Raw genomic sequence first — 26,558 nt, 5'->3', positions numbered from 1 at the left:
CTACCTCCCAACAGAACGCAGCCTAAGGTACCACTGACTCAGCATACAGACATGCGGATGGACGGACAAACTGACAGACAGGAGATCTAACTCACAGACACAAAAACAGGTCCTGTAGACATGAGCATCAACGGGGAGAAATAGGGGGGGGGGGGGGGGGGGGGGGGGGGTGCTGACATACATTCCTAACAAACAGGGGAGCACAGCGATAAGTACAGATGAGGGCCACAAGGCCACAGGTGGCATATGTATACCTATATATATATATATACTGGAGACAGACAGGTTAGCGAATACAGACAGTACAGAAGAGAGATACCTAGAGGGGTAGTAGGGTTGAGACACATGTACAGTATAAGCAGAAGGAAACATCCATCAATACTATTCTGTAGCAGATCATGTTACAGACAAAGATACCGTGTCTAACTGAACAGAGTCTAACTGAACAGAGTCCAACTAAACAGTGTCTAACTGAACAGAGTCCAACTGAACAGTGTCTAACTGAACAGAGTACAACTGAACAGTGTCTAACTGAACAGAGTCCAACTGAACGGTGTCTAACTGAACAGTCTAACTGAACAGAGTCCAACTTAACAGAGTCCAACTGAACAGTGTCTAACTGAACAGTGTCTAACTGAACAGAGTCCAACTGAACAGTGTCTAACTGAACAGTGTCAAACTGAACAGAGTCCAACTGAACAGAGTCCAACTGAACAGTGTCTAACTGAACAGAGTCCAACTGAACACTTGCAGAAATTCAGTCACTGTTTTCATTTTAAGTTATCAGCGTACACCTGTAAATGCATGTAGGGGTTCAGTGTTTTCCACTGATCTGTATGAGCTGAGGATAGATTTCAGTCTGGAGTGAGTGTTGAAGCTCGAGATAGTCAACTATGAGGTTGAGATCTGTTGCTCTGCTCTCACCTCTGTGTTCTGACAAGAAAGGAGGAAATGAAACCTATCAGTGATGCAGCTCCTACTCCATTCCTATAGCCACTATCTCCTCCCCCTGTTCCCAAACCCCCCAAACTGAAGATACTGTGCAGTACACATAAAACACACACAATCAAACACACACACAGAAAGGTGGTGGCGGCAAGCTAATACCTAACAGATTTCAGCTCATCTGTAGCTTGTTATCACTGCAACAGCCTGACGCCTCAGAAAACAGTCATACTTCACACATACACCACACACTTCTCCTCTTTTTCTCCTTCGCTCTCCATCTTCAACTCTCTGTCTTTTTCCCTCTTTAAAAAACCTCACGACAGTAAAACATCTGCCAAATCGTTTAGAACCCTACAGTTACCAAAAAATTACCCCAAATGTAAAGAACAACATTGTACATATGGAGATAAATATGCCACATTTACATCAACGCAATGCTCCAAAATAAGAACATCCTTGCCAAATCTAAGTAATAACCATTTGTTGTCAATGTGTCAAATATTGATTATCACAGCAAAACCCTCTGCCTTAAACTCAACTAAACTAACTATGCTCCTACATGCAGCTTTTAACCAACATCCACTGTCTTCCCACTGCAGTGTCCCACAGACACAAATAAACAGAGAAAGAGGGGTCACTCTCTGTGGGTCTGGGGCTTTGGGAACCAAACACTGGAGACTGGGGGGAGAGAGGAGGGGATCAGGGAGGGTGGGAGTCTATCGAGGGTTCTCCTCCTCCTCTCCCCTCCTCTTCAGTCTTCCTGTTTGTTTATCCAGTGGATTAAGAGTGTAAACATCTGGTCTGAGCCCTTCTTCTGGTCACACTATACTGGCACCCCATAGGCTAATGCCCCGTAATAGTGCGTGTGTGTGTGTGTGTGTGTGTGTGTGTGTGTGTGTGTGTGTGTGTGTGTGTGTGTGTGTGTGTGTGTGTGTGTGTGTGTGTGTGTGTGTGTGTGTCCACCTCCCTGTCTGTATGGTCCTCAGAGCTGACACCTGAGCCCAGGGATAATATTGATTCAACAGATAAGACAGCCTAACCAAGGAAATCCCAGACTAACCCAGACTATCCAAATACTAACCCAATACCAATTCAATATTAATGCAGAGTGTCCCTGATTATGGTCTGTCTGAGTGCTAACCACAACACCATTGACCCAGACGATGCCTCAGCCACCTACTTTGACTAGGGATAATGATGCTCATTGGGCACAGACGTCAGTTCAGCGTCTAGTTTTGATTTACATTAGGTTGAGTTGTTAATTAACATGAACTCAACGTGAAATCTACAACTAATATCACCCTATCATGTGATTTAGGTTAAAAGATGGGTGAAAAAAAGACCAAATGCCTTACGTTGAGGACTTTTTGCAAATCCAATCAGATTTCCACGTTGCTTCAACGACATCACATAGATTTTGGGGGTTGGAATTACGTGGAAACAACGATGAGTTAACCAGTTTTGCCTAATGGTAACCTCTGACCAACTCCAGGCTTGGGAAAAAACTCACAAAACATTCAACATGCAATTTCCTACATTCTCTGTAACCATAACATCCAATCACTTCTGGGAAATTGTACTCAATACAGATCCTCTGGATGCCTCAGCTACATGGCTTACATGCCAACATGTTCCTCCTCCATCACAGCTGTGTATGTAAAGACATTCTCTCATGGATGGGGCTTCTCATAGACATAACCCCAATCTAGCTGTATTATTTCAGTGCTTAGACAGGAAAATAAATATTTAAATAGTGTGAGAAGGAGATACTAAGGCAGAGAGAGAGAGAGAGAGAGAGAGAGAGAGAGAGAGACTGGTGAAAAGTAGGCTGTGTGTGAGGGAGTGCTCAAGGCTCTTCTATCTGACTGTATCATCTGTAGGTACAAATTGTGCCCCAAGCCAAGCAGTGTTAGTAGTTAGTGTGTTAAGGGCTGGCTGGAGGAGTGTTATTCTGAGCTCAGGGTGAGGGATGAGGGGGTGATGGGAGAGGGGCAGAGGAGGGGGACACATCTGATGCCCATTAGACCCCCGTAGCCACACTATGGTGAAACACTCACATCCCTTCTCTCATTGTCTCCACCTCATGCCTCTCATCGCTACATCTCTAACCCACCTTCTGCCTCCATCTGACAGGTTCACACACAATGTAAAAATAAATATTGTAAGGCAATCAGCTGCAATAGGATTGTAAGTTTGCTTAAAATTTGGTGATATATTAGAACCAACATACATTCTCTGGTTGAATTGTATGATCACTCAATTTTGAAATGTAGGTTAAGTGAAGATACAATTCAACTTGAGAATGTATTCTACATTATTTGCATATTTCTCAGAGGCCTTGCCAAGATTGATTATTGAGCTACCTAAATCATATGAACTGGAACAGACATTGGGTACAATAAGTCCAATAACTAACACATTTCATTATTTTAGAAACATGTATGATATTTATCGCTGTGTGGCATAAGTTTAATCAACTATGGTGGGAAGTATGATAATGATGGGTGTAGTTTTGAGGGATTTTGAGCAAACATGAATTTGTAATTTTACTCAACAAGCTTGTTGATATTCAGCTCACTTTGAGCAGAGTTTGCTGAGTAAACAAACTTGAACACATTAGCTCAAATTCTTGTCCTTTTAAAGTAAACTCAACTCACAGTAGAACGCTGTTTAAGCAATTGGTTATATTGGCTCTTTATATAGTGTACACACACAGAGACACACACACACACACCACACCACACACACACACACACACACACCACACACCACACACCACACACCACACACACACACACACACACACACACACACACACACACACACACACAGTCTTGTATAACTAACCTTGTGGGGACAGACAATTCAGTCCCATTCAAGATCCTATTTTCCCTAACCCTAAACCTAACCCTAACCCTAAACCTAACCCTAGCTCCTAACCATAAACTTAATTCTAAAACGAATTCTAACCTTAACCCTAAACCCCATAGAAATAGCATTTGCTCTTGTGGGGACTAACCAAATGTCCCCAGTTGGTCAAATGTTTGTTAGTTTACTATTCTTGTGGGGACTTCTAGTCCCCACTATCATAGATAAACACGTGCACACACTCATACACACATACACTAAAGTTATTACACTACTAAAAGACTTCCCAGGCCAGTGTTCCTTGTTTTAGCACTGCTGTATATTATTGCTGTGTGCCAAGAATGGCAGGAATCTGGGTCTACACACAAATCAACCCTCCCACCTCCTCCTCCATCTTTTCCACATTGTCTGGACTACCCACCCCCTCCTCTGTGCACGGACCCACAGGGGACCCACTTGGCTGCCACCATTATCTGTGTCCACCTGCCCCACCACAGATGTCCGTGACACATGAAAGCCCTGTATTTTCTGCCCACGTGTCCTTTACCATCTCCGGGCCTGTCATATATAACCGACCACAGAATCATACACACACAAGTAAGCAAACTTGCACGCACACACAGACACACAGGAAAATAACAATTTCACCCAGAAAAACAAGTGCTGTGTATCATCCCCAGAGCTGTTCTTTCCTAATTAGATCCTATTTACAGGGAAGATCTCAACTGCATTCTCCTTAGGTCTTCTCTCCTCGTCTCCTTCTCAAAACCCATTGGTTGAGAATGCCAGAGGTCCCTCCCCTCTGAGCTTCTCCTCCAATGGGTTTTGAGAAGGAGAAGAGAAGAAAGGCGAGAGGACGCAAGGAGAATGCAAACGAGGTTCTTCCACAGTGTATGGAGACTGTGAATCTCTATGGGGTCTATTATGGCTACTTGAGTCTATGGGACAGAAGTCAGGTGTTTGTCTTGGCTGGTGACACAATACTCTGGGTTACTACTGACTGGTATGGACCTGGTCTTTCTATGGCATTATATGGTGAAGCTCTACACTGAGTATGTGTGAGGGAGTGCCTGTGTGTCTGTTTGACAGAGAGAGTAATGTACACATTGAAGGGGCGTTGGGCCTGCCCTCAACTCCTAAGCTCGTTTTTTTGCTTCTTAAAAACCCATTTAGACATTCTATGTCTAAGACCTCACATAGTGTTGTTTGACCTCGGTGTTGTGAAGGTCCTCAGTGGAGACATAAGTTGTCCCTGTGGATTCTGAGGTAGAGCTGTAGTACATTCGTCACACCACTGCCAGGGCTCTGTCTGAAGGGATCCACTGGACACTGACACGCACGCACGCACGCACGCATGCACGCACGCACACACACACACACACACACACACACACACACACACACACACACACACACACACACACACACACACACAGGAACATCTTTTTTATCAGTCGTCTCAGGATGCTTATCTGACAGGGTCACACGATCCCCCTGTAGAGCCAACCAGAAAAGGGTAGAGAGGGAGAGAGGGGGGGAGAGGGTGACCTCAGCATCCCAGACCTCAATCAACCCCTTGCCAGAAGGACAGCCTAGGACACTGTAAACTTCGCCAATGACTTTCACAGTGGAGTGAGGTTTCACCCAAAACTCAGTCGAAACCTTACTGGTTCACACACAGTGGTCATAAAACAACCTAAACCTGGCATTATGGGGGAATTAGGGCTGAATTGGGAATGGCTGGTATGGAGGGCCGTGAAATTGGACAGGCATGTGATGATACGGACAGGCATGTGATGACCCAATAAAATGGTACATCATCTGTCAAATGTTCTAGTGCTTCCCAACAAGGTGGGTCAGAACCAGGCCACTTCTGGAGGGTCTAGGGGGGTACTGGAATGCCCAGTCCAGTCCAGGCTAGTCTTGCCAGACCCTGCTGAGAAGGTCTCCCTCCTCCTCTCTCTCTCTGTAATGAAGAAATGACCCTCGTTAACACTAGTAGGCAGGCAGTCTCCCTGGCCCCTGTACCAGCTGACTCTCACTATCAGTGGCAGGCAGCACCCCATGTTGAGCTACTCTCTTAATTAACACACACGTGGCCTGTATGGAGTATTGGCTCAAGTATAAGTTAACGGCGGCCTATGTAATCGCCAGGAGTGCTGAGGTAATGATCGCAGTGTGTGTGTGTGTGTGTGTGTGTGTGTGTGTGTGTGTGTGTGTGTGTGTGTGTGTGTGTGTGTGTGCGTGTGCGTGTGTGTGTGCGCGCTTATATGTGTGCGCGCATTCGTGCATCTGTATACAAATATCAATAACTAAACTCAGCAAAAAAAGAAACGACCATGTCTTTCAAAGATAATTGGTAAAAATGCGAATAACTTCACAGATCTTCATTGTAAATGTTTTAAACACTGTTTCCCATGCTTAATGGGAAACAGTGAACAAGCACCTGTGGAACGGTCGTTTAGACACTAACAGCTTACAGATGGTAGGCAATTAAGGTCACAGTTATGAAACCTTAGGACACTAAAGAGGTATTTCTACTGACTCTGAAAAACACCAAAAGAAAGATGCCCAGGGTCCCTGTTCACCTGCATGAACATGCCTTAGGCATGCTGCAAGGAGGCATGAGGTCTGCAGATGTGGCTAGGGCAATACATTGCAATGTTCGTACTGTGAAACGCCTAAGACAGAGCTACAGGGAGACAGGATGGACAGTTGATCATCCTCGCAGTGGCAGACCACATGTGACAACACCTGCACAGGATCAGTACATCCGAACATCACACCTGCGGGACAGGTACAGGATGGCAACATCAACTACCCGAGTTACACCAGGAACGCACAATCCCTCCATCTGTGCTCAGACTGTCCGCAATAGGCTGAGAGAGGCTGGACTGAGGGCTTGTAGGAATGTTGTAAGGCAGGTCCTCACCAGACAACACCGGCAACAACGTCACCTATGGGCACAAACCCACCGTCGCTGGACCAGACAGGACTGGCAAAACGTGCTCTTCACTGACGAGTCGTGGTTTTGGTTTTGATGGTCGGAGGAGGAGATGGCCGCCGTTATACGGGTCTCCTAACCAATTGTGCTATTATGTGGGGGGTTTTCGCGATATTTGTAAATGATTTTGTACATAATGTTTCTGCAACCGTATCTTACGGAAGGAAAGAGCTTCTGGATATCAGGAGAGCGATCACTCACCTCGGATTAGACAAAGATTTCTTCAACAACAACAACAACAAGCAGGACGATATTCTCCAAACACCCCACAGGACAGACATCCCAATTATTCGCAAAAGGAAGCGACGCAGAGGACGAAAAGCCGGGTGCCTCGTCCGGACCAGCAGAAGGCAACTAGGAAAGCTGCCGTTACCGTCAATATTACTCGCCAACGTGCAATCATTGGACAATAAACTAGACGAGGTACGATCACAAATATCCTACCAACGGGACATCAAAAACTGTAATATCCTATGCTTCACAGAAATGTGGCTGAATGAAGACATGGATAATCAGCTAGCGGGATACACACTGCACCAGCAGGATAGAACAGAACACTCCGGTAAGACGAGGGGGGGCGGTCTGTGCATATTTGTAAACAACAGCTGGTGCACGAAATCTAAGGAAGTCTCTAGATTTTGCTCGCCTGAAGTAGAGTATATTGTGATAAACTGCAGGCCACGCTACTTGTCTAGAGAGTTCTCAGCTATACTTTTCGTGGCTGTTTATTTACCACCACAGACAGATGCTGGCACTAAGACCGCACTCAGTCAGGTGTATGAGGAAATAAGCAAACAGGAAACCATTCACCCAGAGGTGGCGCTCTTAGTGGCTGGAGACTTTGATGCAGGGAAACTAAATTAAATGTACAACCAGAGGGAAAGAAATTATAGATCACCTGTACTCCACACACAGAGATGCGTACAAAGCTCTCCCTCGCCCTCCATTTGGTAAATCCAACCACAACTCTATCCTCCTGATTCCTGCTTACAAGCAAAAATTAAAGCAGGAAGCACCAGTGACTCAGTCTATAAAAAAATGGTCAGATGAAGCAGATGCTAAACTACAGGACTGCTTTGCTATCACAAACTGGAACATGTTCTGGGACTCTTCCGATGACATTGAGGAATACACCACATCAGTCACTGGCTTTATTAATAAGTGCATTGAGAACGTCGTCCCCACAGTGACTGTACGTACATACCTCAACCAGAAGCCATGGATTACAGGCAACATTCGCACTGAGCTAAAGGGTAGAGCTGCCGCTTTCAAGGCGTGGGACTCTAACCCGGAAGCTTACAAGAAATCCCGCTATGCCCTGCAACGAACCATCAAGCAGGCAAAGCGCCAATACAGGGCTAAGATTGAATTATACTACACCGGCTCCGACGCTCATCGGATGTGGCAGGGCATGCAAACTATTACAGACTACAAAGGGAAGCACAGCCGTGAGCTGCCCAGTGACAACAGCCTACCAGACGAGCTAAATCACTTCTATGCTCGCTTCGAGGCAAGCAACACTAAGGAATGCATGAGAGCATCAGCTGTTCCGGACGACTGTGTGATCACGCTCTCCATAGCCGACGTGAGTAAGACCTTTAAACAGGTCAACATACACAAGACAAGACGGATTGCCAGGACGTGTGCTGACCAACTGACAGGTGTCTTCACTGACATTTTCAACATGTCCCTGATTGAGTCTGTAATACCAACATGCTTGAAGCAGACCACCATAGTCCCTGTGCCCAAGAACACAAAGGCAACCTGCCTAAATGACTACAGACCCGTAGCACTCACGTCCGTAGCCATGAAGTGCTTTAAAAGGCTGGTAATGGCACACAACACCATCATCCCAGAAACCCTAGACCCACTCAAATTTGCATACCGCCCAAACAGATCCACAGATGATGCAATCTCTATTGCACTCCACACTGCCCTTTCCCACCTGAACAAAAGGAACACCTATGTGAGAATGCTGTTCATTGACTACAGCTCAGCGTTCAACACCATAGTACCCTCAAAGCTCATCACCAAGCTAAGGATCCTGGGACTAAACACCTCCCTCTGCAACTGGATCCTGGACTTCCTGACAGGCAGCCCCCAGGTGGTGAGGGTAGGTAGCAACACATCTGGCACGCTGATCCTCAATACTGGAGCTCCCCAGGGGTGCGTGCTCAGTCCTCTCCTGTACTCCCTGTTCACCCACGACTGCATGGCCAGGCACAACTCCCAAACCATCATTAAGTTTGATGACGACACAACAGTGGTAGGCCTGATCACCGACAACGACGAAACAGCCTATAGGGAGGAGGTCTGAGACCTGGCCTGGTGGTGCCAGAATAACAACCTATCCCTCAACGAACCAAGACCAAGGAGATTATTGTGGACTACAGGAAAAGGAGCACCGAGCACGTCCCCATTCTCATCGACGGGGCTGTAGTGGAGCAGGTTGAGAGCTTCAAATTCCTTGGTGTCCACATCAACAACAAACTAGATTGGCCCAAACACACCAAGACAGTCGTGAAGAGGGCATGACAAAGCCTATTCATCCTCAGGAAACTAAAAAGATTTGGCATTGTTCCTGAGATCCTCAAAATGTTCTACAGCTGGAACTATTTGCATTGTGACCCCCCCCCCCCCCCCCCCCCCCAACCCCTCTTTTACGCTGCTGCTACTCTCTGTTAATCTTATATGCATAGTCACTTTAACTATACATTCATGTACATACTACCTAAATGGCCCGACCAACCAGTGCTCCCGCACATTAGCTAACCGGGCTATCGGCATTGTGTCCCACCACCCGCCAACCCCTCTTTTTTACGCTTCTGCTACTCTCTGTTCATCATACATGCATAGTCACTTTAACGAAACCTACATGTACATACTACCTCAATAAGCCTGACTAACAGGTGTCTGTATATAACTTGCTACTCTTTTTTCAAATGTCTTTTTACTGTTGTTTCATTTCTTTACTTACCTACACACACACTTTTTATTTCCTTTTTTTTTTGTCCCACACCATTGGTTAGAGCCTGTAAGTAAGCAATTCACTGTAAGGTCTACTACACCTGTTGTATGCATGTGACAAATGAACTTTAATTTGATTTGCGTTTATCGTCGAAGGAATGAGCCTGTACTCTGGAGTGGGATCGATTTGGAGGTGGCGGGTCCGTCATGGTCTGGGGCAGTGTGTCACAGCATCATCGGACTGAGCTTGTTGTCATTGCAGGCAATCTCAACGCTATGTGTTGCAGGGAAGACATCCTCCTCCCTCATGTGGTACCCTTCCTGCAGGCTCATCCTGACATGACCCTCCAGCATGACAATGCCACCAGCCATACTGCTCATTATGTGCTTGATTTTCTGCAAGACAGGAATATCAGTGTTGGCCAGCGAAGAGCCCTCTTTCTCAATCCCATTGAGCACGTCAGGGACCTGTTGGATCGGAGGGTGAGGGCTAGGGCCATTCCACCCAGAAATGTCCGGGAACTTGCAGGTGCCTTGGTGGAAGAGTGGGGTAACATCTCAGAGCAAGAACTGGCATATCTGGTGCAGTCCATGAAGAGGAGAGGAGATGCACTGCAGTACTTAATGCAGCTGGTGGCCACACCAGATCCTGACTGTTACTTTTGATTTTGAACCACCCTTTGTTCAGGGACACATTATTCCATTTCTGTTGGTCACATGTCTGCGTAACATGTTCAGTTTATGTCTCAATTGTTGAATATTGCTGTGTTCATACAACTATTTACACATGTTAAGTTTGCTGAAAATATACGCAGTTGACAGCGAGAGGACGTTTCTTTTTTTGCTGAGTTTATATCAAATGCAGCGGGCGTTGTTGCTCTTGGCACTTCCTGTCAACAGCTCCAGGGTGGAATGAATTGATTGCTGAGACAATTTTTTATTATACCTTTATTTAACTAGGCAAATCAGTGAGGAATAAATTATTTATTTACAATGACGGCCTAACAGTGGGTTAACTGCCTTGGTCAGGGGCAGAACAACAGATTTTTACATTGTCAGCTCTGGGATTTGATCTAGCAACCTTTTGGTTACTGGCCCATTGCTCTAACCACTAGGCTACCTGCCACCCCAGAAAGCGTGGGGTGATGGGAACCTCCTCTGAGAGCGTTCACAGCGCATGAGGAACAAAGTCCGTGTCCCAACAAAGTCCGTGTCCAAATGCAGCCTGCAGTGGGGGGGATTGTTCACCGCGACGCACATCATTGTGAGCGACACTAACTTTGTTCCCCGTGCGCTGTGAACGCTCTCAGAGGGGGTTCCCATCACCCCATGCTTTCTCCTGCTCACCTTTCACTGGCCCCACAGCCACACAACTATGGATCTCTAGTGCGAAGACATGGGTAGACACATGTATATACACACACATTACACTAACTGACTAACACACACACACACACACGCACAGAGACAACATACAGACAGACTCTAAGTTAATTCCTCATCCAATCTAATTCTACAATACTCAACATTACACCCACATACGTAGCCTCACCCAGACCAACACACTGAGACCACAGGACCTTCCTTCCACTCTACCAATCCTCTGTTTCATTTGCCAAAAGGCAAGAATAATATTCTCGGCTTCCTGTGTTTACTTCACTGAACATCAGCCAATAGGAGAAATCAGAGAATTAGATGTGACATTCAATCAATGTGATTACAGTAGTATGGGGGGTAATGTACAGGACCCCCTTGCATTTAGACATTCTTATCAATACTACTACCCCCCGAAACCTCCCTCCAGCTCCCCAGACCCCCAGTACCATAGCCCAAGGAGACCCCCAGGACCACGGCCCTGCGACCCCGGTTGAAACTGTAGCCCTGTTCACTAACTCTCTCACCGGGTCAACTAGCCACGGCAGAAAGGGCCAACCCCACCAGCAGTCAGAAAATATACAAACCCCACTCACTCCTCACAGCGAATGCAGGGATTGCTGTAGGTTGAAAGCCTAAAGTAAATACTCCTCCCTCCTCCTCAAACTCCAGACCTATTTTTCTCAAATTTTCTCCCTCCTTCTTTCTTTGCCTGCACTATGGGCCAAGCAGGACCTCTTGCTCTCTCTTTCTCTCCAATGAAATATGATGAAATATGCAGAGGTCTGAGCTGTTTACCCAAGACTAGGAGAGGGAGAGCCTTTTATGAAGAAACCGAGAGCCGACATCAAATCCCTGGCATCCATCACCTTTAAAGAATAAGTTGCACCTAAACAGGAACTAATCCCTTTAAAAAGGTCTATGTGGCATCGATACGAGTCCGAAACAGTTATTCTAGTGTAAAAATTTACTACAAAGTGTAAATAGGATAATTTTGGTCATAAAGTCATTCTCATCCAAAACAGAGTTTGGATCCTCAGTGATGTCAAGATATCATACCCCCTTTTGCCAAGCTCCACGTGCAAATTGCCCCTCTTCCCACTTCGGTTCCCTTCATTGAGGGGAATCGATTAATCTGGCCCTTGAAAGAAAAGAGATACTGTTGGTTATGTAACGTTATCATTTGATAATAGTAGCGAGGCAGGCTAGCTAGCTAGCTACATGCTAGCTAACGTTAGACTACAAGTCGGATTTGCAAGTTAGTTCGTAGCTCATACAAATATATTCTGTATTTTATAGGGCAAAACTAAATAATGGATTCAGCTATGGTGGTAGCTAACTCATGTCTGAGTCTGACTAAAACAGTGAACTAGGAGCAACAAACTGTAATGGCGTCACCAGCCTAAATCTAATCCAATCTGGAGCTACAGTCAGTCTACATCTGTAAAGCATAGAATTAGGGTTTCCACTAGTTAACACAGCCACAAAGTCTATAACAAAAAAAAGATTTGATTAAGATTAGGGTTAGGCATAAGGTTAACAGTGTGGTTAAGGGTTAAGGTTAGGGGATAGTAACATTAGTAGTCTCTAAAAAAATAATACTTTTAGGAAAACGTTTTTTATGTTTAGCTCACATAATTTCATTTAAATGTTAACATTAAGGTTTTTGTAATATAATAAATCAAATCAAATTCAAATCAAATTTATTTATATAGCCCTTCGTACATCAGCTGATATCTCAAAGTGCTGTACAGAAACCCAGCCTAAAACCCCAAACAGCAAGCAATGCAGGTGTAGAAGCACGTTGGCTAAAACATAGGAAGAAACCTAGAGAGGAACCAGGCTATGAGGGGTGGCCAGTCCTCTTCCGGCTGTGCCGGGTGGAGATTATAACAGAACATGGCCAAGATGTTCAAATGTTCATAAATGACCAGCATGGTCAAATAATAGGTCTGGGACAGGTAGCACGTCCGGTGAACAGGTCAGGATTCCATAGCCACAGGCAGAACAGTTTAAACTGGAGCAGCAGCACGGCCAGGTGGACTGGGGACAGCAAGGAGTCATCATGCCAGGTAGTCCTGAGGCATGGTCCTAGGGCTCAGGTCCTCCGAGAGAGAGAAAGAAAGAGAGAAAGAGAGAATTAGAGAGAGCATACCGAGAATTCACACAGGACACCGGATAAGACAGGAGAAGTACTCCAGATATAACAAACTGACCCCAGCCCCCCGACACATAAACTACTGCAGCATAAATACTGGAGGCTTCCAAGCTTTTTTATAGAGGAGGAGTACCAAGATGGCTGCATGATGGTTTCAATACAGTGTCCTCAGTAATCCAGCGTTCATACACATCACTGATTTATACATATATACAATACACACGCACACACACACAATCAAAAATACAGTTGACACACAGAGACTTATGCTGTAATGTATAGTGTGTATATAGACAAACAGACTTGCACAGACAATCTCTCTCTCACACACACCAACACACAGACACACACATTGCTAGCCCTCCTTGTATCCTCCTTCCATCGCTATACCACCATCCTCTTCATTCATGCATTCATCAATCCCTCTCTTTTCCCTAACATTCCCTTAACACACACACAGTCCTCCTATAGAGCCAGGCCTGTAGAGGCCTGCCACACTGACCCAGCTGTTCTCTACGGTGCTGCTTTAGTTTGTTAAATGCTGCGGCTCAGCTGGACCCTAATGGTTCCACAGACAATGATCTACAGAGAGGTTAAAGAAACAGACCAAGAGATGAGTCTATCAGAGTGTGTGTGTGTGTGTGTGTGTGTGTGTGTGTGTGTGTGTGTGTGTGTGTGTGTGTGTGTGTGTGTGTGTGTGTGTGTGTGTGTGTGTGTGTGTGTGTGTGTGTGTGTGTGTGTGTGAAATGAGTTAATGGACATGACTCCAAACAGAACAGCTAAACGCATGGGAAAGCCCAGAGTTAGCCCTTAGTGACTTGGATAGACCAACACAGTACAGTAACTGTAGCTTATCAGAACCAAATCTAAACACTGAAAACATCTCAACATCAGATCACTCTCCACTCAATACGGAACCTGGCCATCACAGACCGAAAAGCCCAGACCCCGACCAGATGAGACAGTATGGGGAGAGGAGCAAGGGAAACGGGGGGAGAAAGGCATGTTACCTAATTAGAGGCCGTGTATAGCTCTCAGTGATAGTCACCACTGGACAGGAGGAAGCCACGGGTCTCTCATGGTAATGTGTAATCATTACTTCCCAGTCACACTGACATGCCCTTACTGGGACTGGGAGATATTGGGGGTGCTGGGAGTAGAGGGGGTCTGAGGAGTAGAGGGGGTCTGAGGAGAGGCATTACAAAAACCCTCTGGTTCCACATCAAATGATCTGTCCTGACAAGAAATATGTTTTCCTCAACATCACTTCATTGTAATTTCCTTTATAGGCATAAAGAAAAACACAATAGGTTTGCCAGAGTCCGGAGAGTTTCCATAGGTCTGACAGGTGCAACTTTTTCTCGGGCTCTTTCTTTCTCTCTTATATTTTCCCAGCCTCCCCTCTCCTCTCTCACACATCTCATGTGTTCCTCTCCCTCTCTCCACTCCTCTGTCGGTGCTGTGTGATCTGACGGCATTGTCGTCTGGGAGCTGTAACTTCAGAGTGCTGCGGCAGAGGTGGCAGACATGGTGACACTTTATCAGGGCTCAGACACCAGACACACACGTGTGAGAGCGTCACAGAGTGTGATAAGAGAAGAGATGACAGCGCTGAGGTGTTGGGCGTAGATAGCTAGCTACCTGCTACTGTCATCATTCCTGCATAGCAGCAGCAAGGCAGCCATCTTGTTTTTTGAGATACTGGAACACACAGACATTGTTGATGGACATTCTAGGACAATCCACCACTCAATGGTAGACAGTCTATATTATAAACTGGGTGGTTCGAGCTCTATATCAGACCGTATAGCAAGGGTATGATAAAACATATATTTTTACTGCTTTAATTATGTTGGTAACCAGTTTAAAACCGTAATAAGGCACCTCTGGGCCTAAGAACAGCCCTTAGCTGTGATATATTGGCCATATACCACATCCCTTCGGGCTTTATTGCTTAATTAGAACAACTCCTCAGACTTTCTTGAGCTTCTGCTTTCCTAAAGTGATTCCATAATGACAATTTTCATGGATACACACTCTAAAACACACTCCTGGAGTTGAGCTGAGAGGCAATGCCAGCAGTCCACTCCAATTCTGTCAACCTCTGTCATACACCAAAAGGTTTTACTCCGTATTTCACTCTCGGAGCTGTACAGTATGCTGTTAATTGGTGTGATGAGCCAACTGGATTGGTTTCTGAGACCCCTTTTTCTGCCTTATGTTTCTAGATTATTGCAGAAGTCTGGGAACTAGAGAGAGAGGGATGGAAACACCCAACATTCCAGCCTCTGGATCACCAGACAATGACAGATTATTCAGCTTCTTCTCAATCCCCCCTCAACAACATCTGGGAAACACTGTAAAAACATAATGAATTAAAACAAACAGCCTCTCCATCTGCAGTACTCTGGAAACAAATTGAATCCTTTCAAAGTGGATGAAGATGAGGAGCCCTGTGTTTATGTGTGTATTTGTGCTTGTGTACATGTGAGCAAGAGAGAGGTGTGTGTGTGTGTGTGTGTGTGTGTGTGTGTGTGTGTGTGTGTGTGTGTGTGTGTGTGTGTGTGTGTGTGTGTGTGTGTGCGTGCGTGCGTGCGTGTGACTGTTTGTGTCAGTGCATTTGAGCGTGTACAGGCTTATTTACCCTGCTGAGGTCTACATATCCCTGATGGGGCAGAGGAGGGGGAGGATGGGGAGAAGGGAGGACATGGTAGAAGGTGAAGAGACAGAGGGCCAGGGGGCTGGGGGTCTCCATCTACAAACACTCACCAGCACACACAGAACAGACCTGGGGCTACAATGACACCCCCTGAGACCCCTAGTACACACCCGGCCCCTAGACCCCCATCCCCGGGGACCCAGACCCACTTTAAGAGCACACCACCAGGGGTTCCCCACTTCACATCACAAACACTGCCTTGAGTCAATACCAGCTACATTTTACAAGTCAGTCAGATGTGCCATTTTTTCAGCAACAGGATAAAGAAAACATGTGCATAATTATTTTCTATTGAAAACATCTAGTCCAACAGGAGGAAATCCCGTTTGACTTTTATCACTAATGCTTGCAGACCCACTGGGACTGGAGAAGGGCCATGTTTGTGAACACTGACCAGGAAATTACAACTCTATGTTCCCGCCAAATCAAGCATCTACATATACAGGCAGCCTGAGATGACAAAGATACTCAGGGGTATCACACGTTCAAGGCATGTGCAACCATAATTCCACATTTCTAACCTTGTGAGATTGATTTATCCCACTCTAGTCTATGAGCCGCAGATAAAACAGCAGTTGAATGTAAGTGGTTAGACAATACATTATGAATCCATATATTGTCATAGTTGAGTGTGCGAAGACAGAGCCTAGAGGTTTCCGTCTCGAACAGCAGTGTCCGCTCGCTCTATAAAACTTAATTGCGGCGCAGGAATGAAATAAACGTCTCGCGCGCCACGGTGTGCCAGACCGCAAGGAGGTGAAAATACACCAAAAATCCCTTCAGGGAGAAAGGTCGGCGATGTATCCACGTTAAAACCAACAAACTAAATGTGGGGCTTCGACTAACCGCTCGCTGCCTACAGTAGACCACAATCAACCATATTTAAACAATCATTTCCCACCTTGACAAGACCCTCCAAGAAGCCTGTGCGTGGGATGTAGGTTATAACACTGAGGAATTAAAATATTTAACTCATCCACATTATATAAAACAGGCCTGTGCATTAAAAACACTCAGAAGCTAAATTTGTAGCTATAATATACCTATAGAATATTGTATTTTTTTTGTATCTAGGCCTATTTATTTTTTTCAATGTTCTCAAAAATCTTACACATTACACTCATGTTCTCATGAACTGAACAATAGAACATACTGTATTTCTTATTGTCCAATACATTATGTAGATTACAATGAATTCAACAGCACATAGAATATAATTTCATTAACACCAATATATTTAATTGCCTTTATCCCATTGTCTGAATTGTTCAAGCATAGGCCTATAATACTCTATAATATTATTTGCAACACACCTTTAAGAAATTCATACTGTTGCCCACAATTGGGCTCACACGCTTTGAATGGCTCTGCTCTGTGGAGAGCCCTGGCGTCTGTGATGTGTCTTGTCGAAAACACAGGCGAACACAAACACAAACACACACTAGCCTACATTCTTCAACTTTGAGGTGCTTACATGGGAGTGGGTAGCCTAATAATGGATACAAAGCAATAGGCTATAATTCACATACACGCCCTGGAAAAAGTAATGCACATGTTCAAACACCTTGTGCGCATTCTGTCAAAATCTATTTTCAAATTATGACACATAGTTGAATATGAATAGACTATTAGGCAAAATAATAATTTAATTGTTCCCCAGTTGTAAGCCTAGATCGGTCAAAACGTTCCTCCCCATCCGGGTCTTAGACGTTGTTGAAATAATAAAACATTTGAAAATAAGAAAAATAATCAATATAGCTGACCAGAAAACATAAATGTGATCAAATGAATGTATTTGAATGTATTTTACCTTTGTATGAAAGTCTGAGTCGTGGTACGTTCATCTTGGTAGCTGAGACTGTGGTTAGAAGAAGAGCAAACCGAATCATCCGCTGGCAGAAATATGATAATTCCTTCATCCTTGGAAATGTCCTTTTGAATTTCGATAGATCTTTGAGTTTGGGAAGTTTTGCAATTCACCTCTGTAACAAACGAATATTTAAATTCAAAATTATTGTAGCACTATATTTTCATAAGTTATAAAACTGTCTGTCATAAACGTGAAGGACTCAGTCACTCCTGTATCTAGACTCCGTCCATAATCTTCTCAGATATTAGTTTGTTCCGGATCCACCACTCTCTCTGTGCCGGGCTTGACAGCGTGGGTTTGTTTCTACCTCTGAACAGACTTCGCTACACAACCCCGCCTTTCTCTGGAGGAGCAAGAGAACAGAGAAGCAGCCAGCAAAGAGAAGCGTTCCAAGCGACCCGCCTCTCGCCAGACACGCTCTCAACGAACATGCTCATCGGAGAGTCCACTTTACACACTATGTGATAAATAAGTTTGTTACATTATTTTGTCGATGAGGGGCTGTAATTGAGTAAACCCTGCGTCTGTTTAGGTATTTTAACCTGACATGGAGTGAAACGAATAAATTATCAAGGTCTGTGCGCAAGAAGTACTATTGGATATTTGGGGCAAAGTGATGCAATCTCAAGAAGACCTTAAAGGATTTACATTTAACTGAAAAACATATTGAACAAAGTAACAATTAGTGGTGTAAAAAGTACCCAATTGTCATACTTAAGTAAAAGTAAAGATACCCTCATAGAAAATGACTCAAGTAAAAGTGAAAGTCACCAAGAAAAATAATACTTGAGTAAAAGTTTAAAAGTATCTGATTTTAAATATACTTAAGTATCAAAAGTTAATGTAATTGCTCAAATATACTTATGTATCAAAAGTAAAAGTAAAACTATAAAGCATTTCAAATTGCTTATAATAAGAAGATCAGACGGCGCAATTTTCAATAGATTTTTTAAATGTACAGATATCCAGGGACACACTACAACACAGAGACATCATTTATAAGCGAAGCATTTGTGTTTAGTGAGTCCTCCAGATCAGAAGTAGTATGATTGAGAATGTCATAGAGAATGTTGAACTGCTTATATTCTGTGTGTGTGTGTGTGTGTGTGTGTGTGTGTGTGTGTGTGTGTGTGTGTGTGTGTGTGTGTGTGTGTGTGTGTGTGTGTGTGTGTGTGTGTGTGTGTGTGTGTGTGTGTGTGTGTGTGTGTGTGTGATTGAGAGAGAGACAGAGACAGAGACAGAGACAGAGACAGAGACAGAGAATGATTATGTCTGGGTCTGTCTCTATGACACACTCCATGTCCAGTCGGGCCATACTGAGGCCATATTGAACATGCAGACACACACACACAAGTCTGACAGCACCTATCATCAAGATCGCATGACATAAAACACATTGAAAACAACCACTACGCAATGACAGATGCCCTACCATACTATCCAAGTGCTTAGATTACATGCAAGTCACATGCAGTGTACAGTAAATACTTAAGCTCCAAGCTTAAATGTGAAGCATAAAATAAAATAAAAATAATACATATACTGAACAAAAATATAAACGCAACATATAAAGTGTTGGTCCCATGTTCCATGAAATAAAAGATCCCAGAAATGTTCCATTTACACAAAAAGCTTATTTCTCTCCAATTCCGTGCAGAAATGTCTTCACATCCCTGTTAGTAAGTATTTCTCCTTTGCCAAGATAGACCTTCCACCTGACAGGTGTGGCATATCAAGAAGCTTATTAAACAGCATGATCATTACACAGGTGCACCTTGTGCTGGGGACAATAAAGGGCCACTCTAAAATGTGAGTTTTGTCACACAACCCAATGCCACAGATGTCTCAAGTTTTGAGGGAGCGTGTCTGTCTGTACTAAAGCTCTTTTGTGGGGAAAAACAAAATCTGATTGGCTGGGCCTGGCTCCCCAGTGGGTGGGCCTGGCTCCCAAGTGGCTGGGCCTATGCCCTCCCAGGCCCACCCATGGCAGCGCACCTGCCCAGTCATGTGAAATCTGTAGATTAGGGCCTAAAGAATTTATTTAAATTGACTGATTTCCTTCTATGAACTGTAACTCAGTAAAATCTTTGAAATTGTTGCATGTTTGTTTATATTTGTGTTCAGTATATACAACTGTGACAATCATAGTATGAGGCTTCTTGATTAAAACATTTTAACGCATTTTCTTCACTATATTCTTCTCCTCCCGTCTAATGCCCCTGTATTGAGGGTCAAATCTTGATGATTTGGAAATAGTGTGATGTGACTCAGATGTCCACATACTCAGTGAAGGTGATATAACTGTACGATACTAACTTAGCTGTCTGCTACCCTCCATGCATGGTCTCCATGTTCCCTGCTCTGCTAGCTAGAGGAGGCAGTGGTGGGAGAGCCACAGCCAGCGGGCAAACTATCCATTAGAGACAGGAAGGGGGGGTTCATAAATGTTTCATCCCTCTCTGGAGCTGAGCTGCGCGTGGACACTGGGAGTGGAAGTGGATCAGAGCGGAATGAGGAGAGAGGAGCAGTAGGCTGCGTGTCTCCACTGGGACCAGTCTAGAATCTATTTCTACAGTCCGCCTCACCTCAGCCTATCCTCTGTACTCTTCCAGAGTAGGGGAGGAGAGGAGAGAGGGATGTGTGTGTGTGTGTGTGTGTGTCTGTGTGCAGCTATAGTCTGGACAGGAAGGAGAGCCGATATATATAGTACCTTACCTCCAATATATATAGTATCTTAGTGCAGGTGCAGAGTGACTGTAGATGGGTCTGGATGTGTTGAGGGAAAATGGCTACACAAGTTGCTGTGTGCATAACTCGTGCATTTCATGAGACAATGTACCTGCCACCCTACCTATCAGCCATCTGGGTTGCCATGGTTATATCAGTGGGCCTAACCCCCAGGCTCATGGACCTAGCCTAGTTACATTTTACCTTTGACCCTGGGGGTTGTCAGGGGTGCTCAGGAGCCCTGTAGACACCTCAGAGGGCCTCAGTCTAAGCAGACCCTAATTGCAGACTGACCTGTACAGTGACCGCTGACCGGTGCCTTTAAACACAGCAGCATGGGAGGGAGCTGCTTACTAGGAGGAGCTTCGTAGTCAACAGACTCAACGCTACTACTGCCTCACATACATAGTCAGAATGAACAACTGATACTCAGTCAAAAACAACACATATTGTCTTACAAGAATGCATGTTACGATTCATGTACTGAAACAAACAAAGACACGGTCTTTCTAACTGCGCTGAGACTGAGAGGATATTGTTTTTGACTCCCAGACACACAGTTGTGGATTGTGGTTTCGCCTGAAATAGAGAAGTCCCAGTTATACCTTCTTTCTGGTTTTATTCCCCATTGAGGAATAATGACCCTTTTCACTGTCCCACACTAACCCATCCTCCTCCCACTCGCTCCCCTCAAATATGTAATGAGCTCTCCCTACTCCCTTCTATCTGCACAACACTCCTTCTTCTCTCAACCCTCCCCTGACCAAGAATTTTCCTCGTCCCTCTGTCCCACTCCCACTCTCACTCTCTCTCTCACCATGCTACCCTGCCTCTCCTTTACTCCCTTTCCTCCCCAATACCCCATGACCCATTTCATAGCGTCGCCTGTGCTCTCAGTAACATTCAGTACCATGGGGACTTTGAAACAATCTCTGGAGCTCCTCAGGGATCTACAGTGCATTCGGAAAATATTCAGACCCCTTTACTTTTTCTACAACTTCATTAGAGTCCACCTGTGATAAATTCAATTGATTTGACATGATTTGGAAAGGCACACACCTGTCTATATAAGGTCCCACAGTTGACAGTGCATGTCAGAGCAAAAACCAAGCCATGAGGTTGAAGGAATAGATGTGCCAGAGACAGAATTGTGTCGAGGCACAGATCTGGGGAAGGGTGCCAAAAAATGTCTTCAGCATTGAAGGTCCCCAATAATAAAGTGGTCTCCATCATTCTTAAATGGAAAAAGTTTGGAACCACCAAGACTCTTCCTAGAGCTGACCACCTGGTCAAACTGAGCAATCGGGGGAGAAGTGCCAAAAGTTTGCCAAAAGGCACCTAAAGGACTCTCAGACCATGAGAAACAAGATTCTTTGGTCTGATGAAACCAAGATTGAATTCTTTAGCCTGAATGCCAAGCGTCAGGTGTGGAGAAAACCATTCACCACTCATCACCTGGCCAATACCATACCTACGGTGAAGCATGGTGGTGGCAACATCATACTGTGGGGATGTTTTTCAGCGGCAGGGACTGGGAGACTAGTCAGGATTGAGGGAAAAATGAACGGAGCAAAATACAGAGAGAGCCTTGATGAAAACCTGCTCCAGCACGCTCAGGACCTCAGTCTGGGGAGAAGGTTCACCTTACAACAGGACAACGACCCTAAGCACACAGCCAAGACAAAGCAGGAGAAGCTTCAGGACAAGTCTCTGAATGTCCTTGAGTGGCCCAGACTGACTTGAACCTGATCGAACATCTCTGGAAAAACCTGAAAATAGCTGTGCAGCGACGCTTCCCATCCAACCTGACAGAGCTTGAGAGGATCTGCAGAGAAGAATGGGAGAAACTCCCCAAATACAGGTGTGCCAAGCTTGTAGCGTCAGACTCAAGGCTGTAATCGCTGCCAAAGGTGCTTAAACAAAGTACTGAGTAAAGGGTCTGATTACTTATGTACACGTGATATTTCAGTTTGTATTTGTAATACATGTCATTATTGGGTATTGATGACGATTTATACATTTTTTTTATCCATTTTAGAATAAGGCTGCAATGTAACAAAATGTGGAAAAAGTGAAGGGGTCTGAATACTTTCCGAATGCACTGTATTCTTGGAACTCTCCAAAACCTTCATATCTCTAGAACGGCGTGACTGCTCAATAGCCCTCTTATCCACTACTGACCAAACTGATAGCTCCCTGGCTCCTAGCCTACACCCCAGGAGGGCTGAGGGACGGTTCCCTGGCCCTGGGCCCCAGAGTACTGCTCCCTCTATGGGGAGACATGTCAGGATAATCTCCCTTCCTGATGGATGGTTTTATCATCTCTAGAGCGTCTGGAATCTGGAAGACACTCTGACTAAATGAGTATTTATGATATGCAACGATAATGTTAAGTATGGCAGATAGTCCATTACATTTGGCTCAGGGACAGTGATGCTGCGCTGTGATTGGTGCAGAATGTTAAGGTCGTGACCTGAACACAGATGATCACGGCAGCATTGTCATTCACCGTGACCTATAACCCCTGACTCAGAGATCATGGTTTCTGATGTTTATTTGTTTACCCCCTCCGTCCAGAAAGCCATTCATCAAGTCTGTCAAAGGGAGGGTGGCAGTGTGGTTGTGTGTATGTGTAGCACTGCTTTACTGCTTTGTGAGCCTAGAATGTGTTGTGTGTTGAGTGATTGTTTTTTTGGTCAATATTTAGGTCTGTTTGATTTTAGTGTTACACACGGGTGGTCTATCAGTGTGTGTGTGTCTGTGTGTGCCCGTGTGTGTGTGTGTGTGTGTGAGTGTGCGTGTGTATCTTCTGGGTGCCTTCAGGGTTTACCGTTATAGTCCAGCAGGGAGAGAAATGTACTGGACTCTATAGTACTCCCCACAGACCACACACACACTCTCCAGTCAATACATGCCATTACCATCTCTCACCAGTCCCGATCCCCAGTGAATCTTCCATACAGTAGGAACAATATGTGTCAAGCAGCCCATAAAGTTGGAGAAAGAATATAAGACCAATCCAAAGCCAAACCATTTATCTTATAGGTAGGGGAGAGTGAGGTAAATTGTGCTATATTTTACATTCAGCATCACTGCGTCAAGGGAAACATAATCTTCTTTCTAAAAGATATCTACCTATATTTCAGGATGTTAGGTATCCCTGGAAATTATCAGAATTCATGTAAACAGTTTTGAAAACATAGCTTGTCCAAAAAAAGTGGTGTCTTGGCACAATTTACCCCGGGTATGGGGTAAGTTGAGCCGTGGGATATGGTAAATTAAGCCGCCTACACATTTTTGTACTGAATTAAACATTACCACTACCACAACCACTAATTCAACAATTCAAGTGTTGTTATTGTCAAGTGGAAATGTTTAGGAGCAACAACAGCTCAGCCGCGAAGTGGTAGGCCACACAAGCTCACAGAATGGGACCGCCGAGTGCTAAAGCACGTAGATGGTAAAAATCTTCTGTTGCACTCACTACCAAGTTCCAAACTGCCTCTGGAAGCTACGTCAGCAGTATTGTTTCATGAAATGGGTTTCCATTGCCAAGCAGCCGCACACAAGCAGTCACCATCTGGCAGTCCGATGGACGGATCTGGGTTTGGCGGATGCCAGGAAAACACTACCTGCACCAATGCATAGTGTCAACTGTAAAGTTTGGTGGTGGAGGAATAACGGCCTGGGGCTGTTTTCATGGTTCAGGCTAAGCCCCTTAGTTCCAATGAAAGGAAATCGTAATGCTACATCTTACAGTGACATTCTAGACAGTTCTGTGCTTCCAACTTTGTGGCAACAGTTTCAGCATGACAATGTCCCCATGCACAAATCGAGGTCCATACAGAAATGGTTTGTCGAGATCAGTGTGGAAGAACTTAACTCAACCTCATCAAACACCTTTGGGATAAATTGGAACGCCGACTGCGAGCCAGGCCTAATCGCCCAACATCAGTGCCTTTGGTCATGTAGTGTACAAGCATCATGAAACCTCTAACAAAATCAATTCATTTGACTTGGTGAAAATCATTTTTTTGGACTTAACTTGCTTACCACTTGTTCCATGTGGTTTCTTCCTTCACAAGGGTGACTCAGTTTACCCTTTTGGCTCAACTTAACCCACTCTCCTGAAGATGATACCTTCTTTCAACTAAAATCGAATTTGTCTTAAAATTAAGAAATGGTCCTGTTTCAACTAAACCAGACCCCTGCCTACAACACAGCAGAGTGCTGGGCCCAGTCCTTAGACTGAGGTAAACTGGATTATTTTATGCCTCTGATGGGCCGATCACAGCGCTGCCTTAATGCAAGCACGTAGCCGCAACCAGTGAGTGTGTCACTGAAAGGGCATATTGTTGGCCCCAGATCAGTTTGAGAGATCAAACCCAACTGGAAACAGATGGCCAGGGGGCTTTCCCTTTCACACACCCTAAGTCTTGGCTGGTTTTGTGGTCCCACTCCCTATACACAGTGACATGTTCAAAGGCTATGTGGTCCAGCCTGTCTGTGTTGATCCTGTACCTTGTCTGTACTGATCCTGTACCTTGTCCTGTACCTTGTCTGTACTGATCCTGTACCTTGTCTGTACTGATCCTGTACCTTGTCTGTACTGTGCAAACTTCCATCCCTGCAAGGTGCTTAACTCTTCTAACTTAGTTTTGGAGACCAAACCAAGTTCTAAATTAATTGGATTGGTGGAATATGTGTTATTTTGGAGCTGGAACTCTGGTTCCTCTCCCTCTTCATCCCTTTCTCCCTTAGCTGTGGGGAATTAAAGGGCAGAGTTTTGCTCTCTCTCTCTCTCTCTCTCTCTCTCTCTCTCTCTCTCTCTCTCTCTCTCTCTCTCTCTCTCTCTCTCTCTCTCTCTCTCTCTCTCTCTCTCTCTCTCTCTCTCTCTCTCTCTCTCTCTCTCTCTCTCTCTCTCTCTCTCTCTCTCTCTCTCTCTCTCTCTCTCTCTCTCTCTCTCTCTCTCTCTCTCTGAATGGATGGGTCAAAGTGTGAACAGATAAACGAGGCTGTGCTGATTACAGCTAATCTGAGATTTCCTCTTGCTTATCAGTCTCTGCACCGAGGCCACATCTAAACACTGGGACAACCTCTGCCAGATGACTATCTGTCCCTCCCTCCCTCCCTCCCTCCCTCCATCCAAATCAAATCAAATCAAATCAAATCACTCTCCCTCACTCCCTCATCAGTCTGTCTCAGCATATCCCTTTTCCTTCTTTTTACATATACCAGCACAGCCTGTCTGGACATTATGCATTGTGCATATTAACTACAGGAAACACTATGACACATTGTAAAAGAGTAGAGAACTGAAAGTGCATTTTTAATTTTCTGATGATGTTGACCTGAAACAAGGAAATGTAATAATAAATTTAAAAAATGCAGTACCAGTCAAAAGTTTGGACACACCTACTCATTCAAGGGTTTTTCTTTATTTTTACTATTTTCTACATTGTAGAATAATGGTGAAGACATCAAAACTATGAAATAACACATATGGAATCATGTAGGAACCAAACAAGTGTGAGACAAATAAACAAATATATTTTATACTTGAAATTCTTCAAAGTAGCCACCCTTTGCCTTGAGACAGCTTTGCACACTCTTGGCATTCTCTCAACCAGCTTCATGAGGAAGTCACCTGGAATGCATTTCAATAATTAATTATTAATTTTCGCCTAAAATGACATACACAAATCTAACTGCCTGTAGCTCAGGCCCTGAACCAAGGAGTTGCATATTCTTGGTACCATTTGAAAGGAAACACTTTGAAGTTTGTGGACATGTGAATTGAATGTAGGAGAAAATAACACAATAGATCTGGTAGAAGAAAATAAAAATATTTTTTTTTGTTTTTGTATTTCATTCAACCACCATCTTTGAAATCCAACAGAAAGGTCCCAAATCTAGCCATCAC

At 44.6% G+C, this 26,558-nt stretch overlaps 1 protein-coding gene across 1 annotated transcript in view; it reads right to left on the bottom strand.

Moving 5' to 3' along the window:
* Positions 1 to 18,330, bottom strand: part of sema3bl (sema domain, immunoglobulin domain (Ig), short basic domain, secreted, (semaphorin) 3bl) — a 66,867-nt gene extending 48,537 nt beyond the window's left edge. Inside the window, exon 1 of the mRNA XM_036947322.1 lies at positions 17,849 to 18,330. Within this exon, the coding sequence (XP_036803217.1) occupies positions 17,849 to 17,957 (109 nt within the window). The 5' untranslated portion in view covers positions 17,958 to 18,330. The remainder of the gene's footprint in view (positions 1 to 17,848) is intronic.
* Between the last annotated feature and the right edge of the window lie 8,228 nt (positions 18,331 to 26,558).

The sequence above is a fragment of the Oncorhynchus mykiss genome, chromosome 16, assembly GCF_013265735.2.
Source record: "Oncorhynchus mykiss isolate Arlee chromosome 16, USDA_OmykA_1.1, whole genome shotgun sequence".
Classification (NCBI taxonomy): domain Eukaryota; kingdom Metazoa; phylum Chordata; class Actinopteri; order Salmoniformes; family Salmonidae; genus Oncorhynchus; species Oncorhynchus mykiss.
The sequence above is the reverse complement of the archived record's forward strand: the minus strand, read 5'-3'. Positions and strand labels throughout refer to the sequence as shown.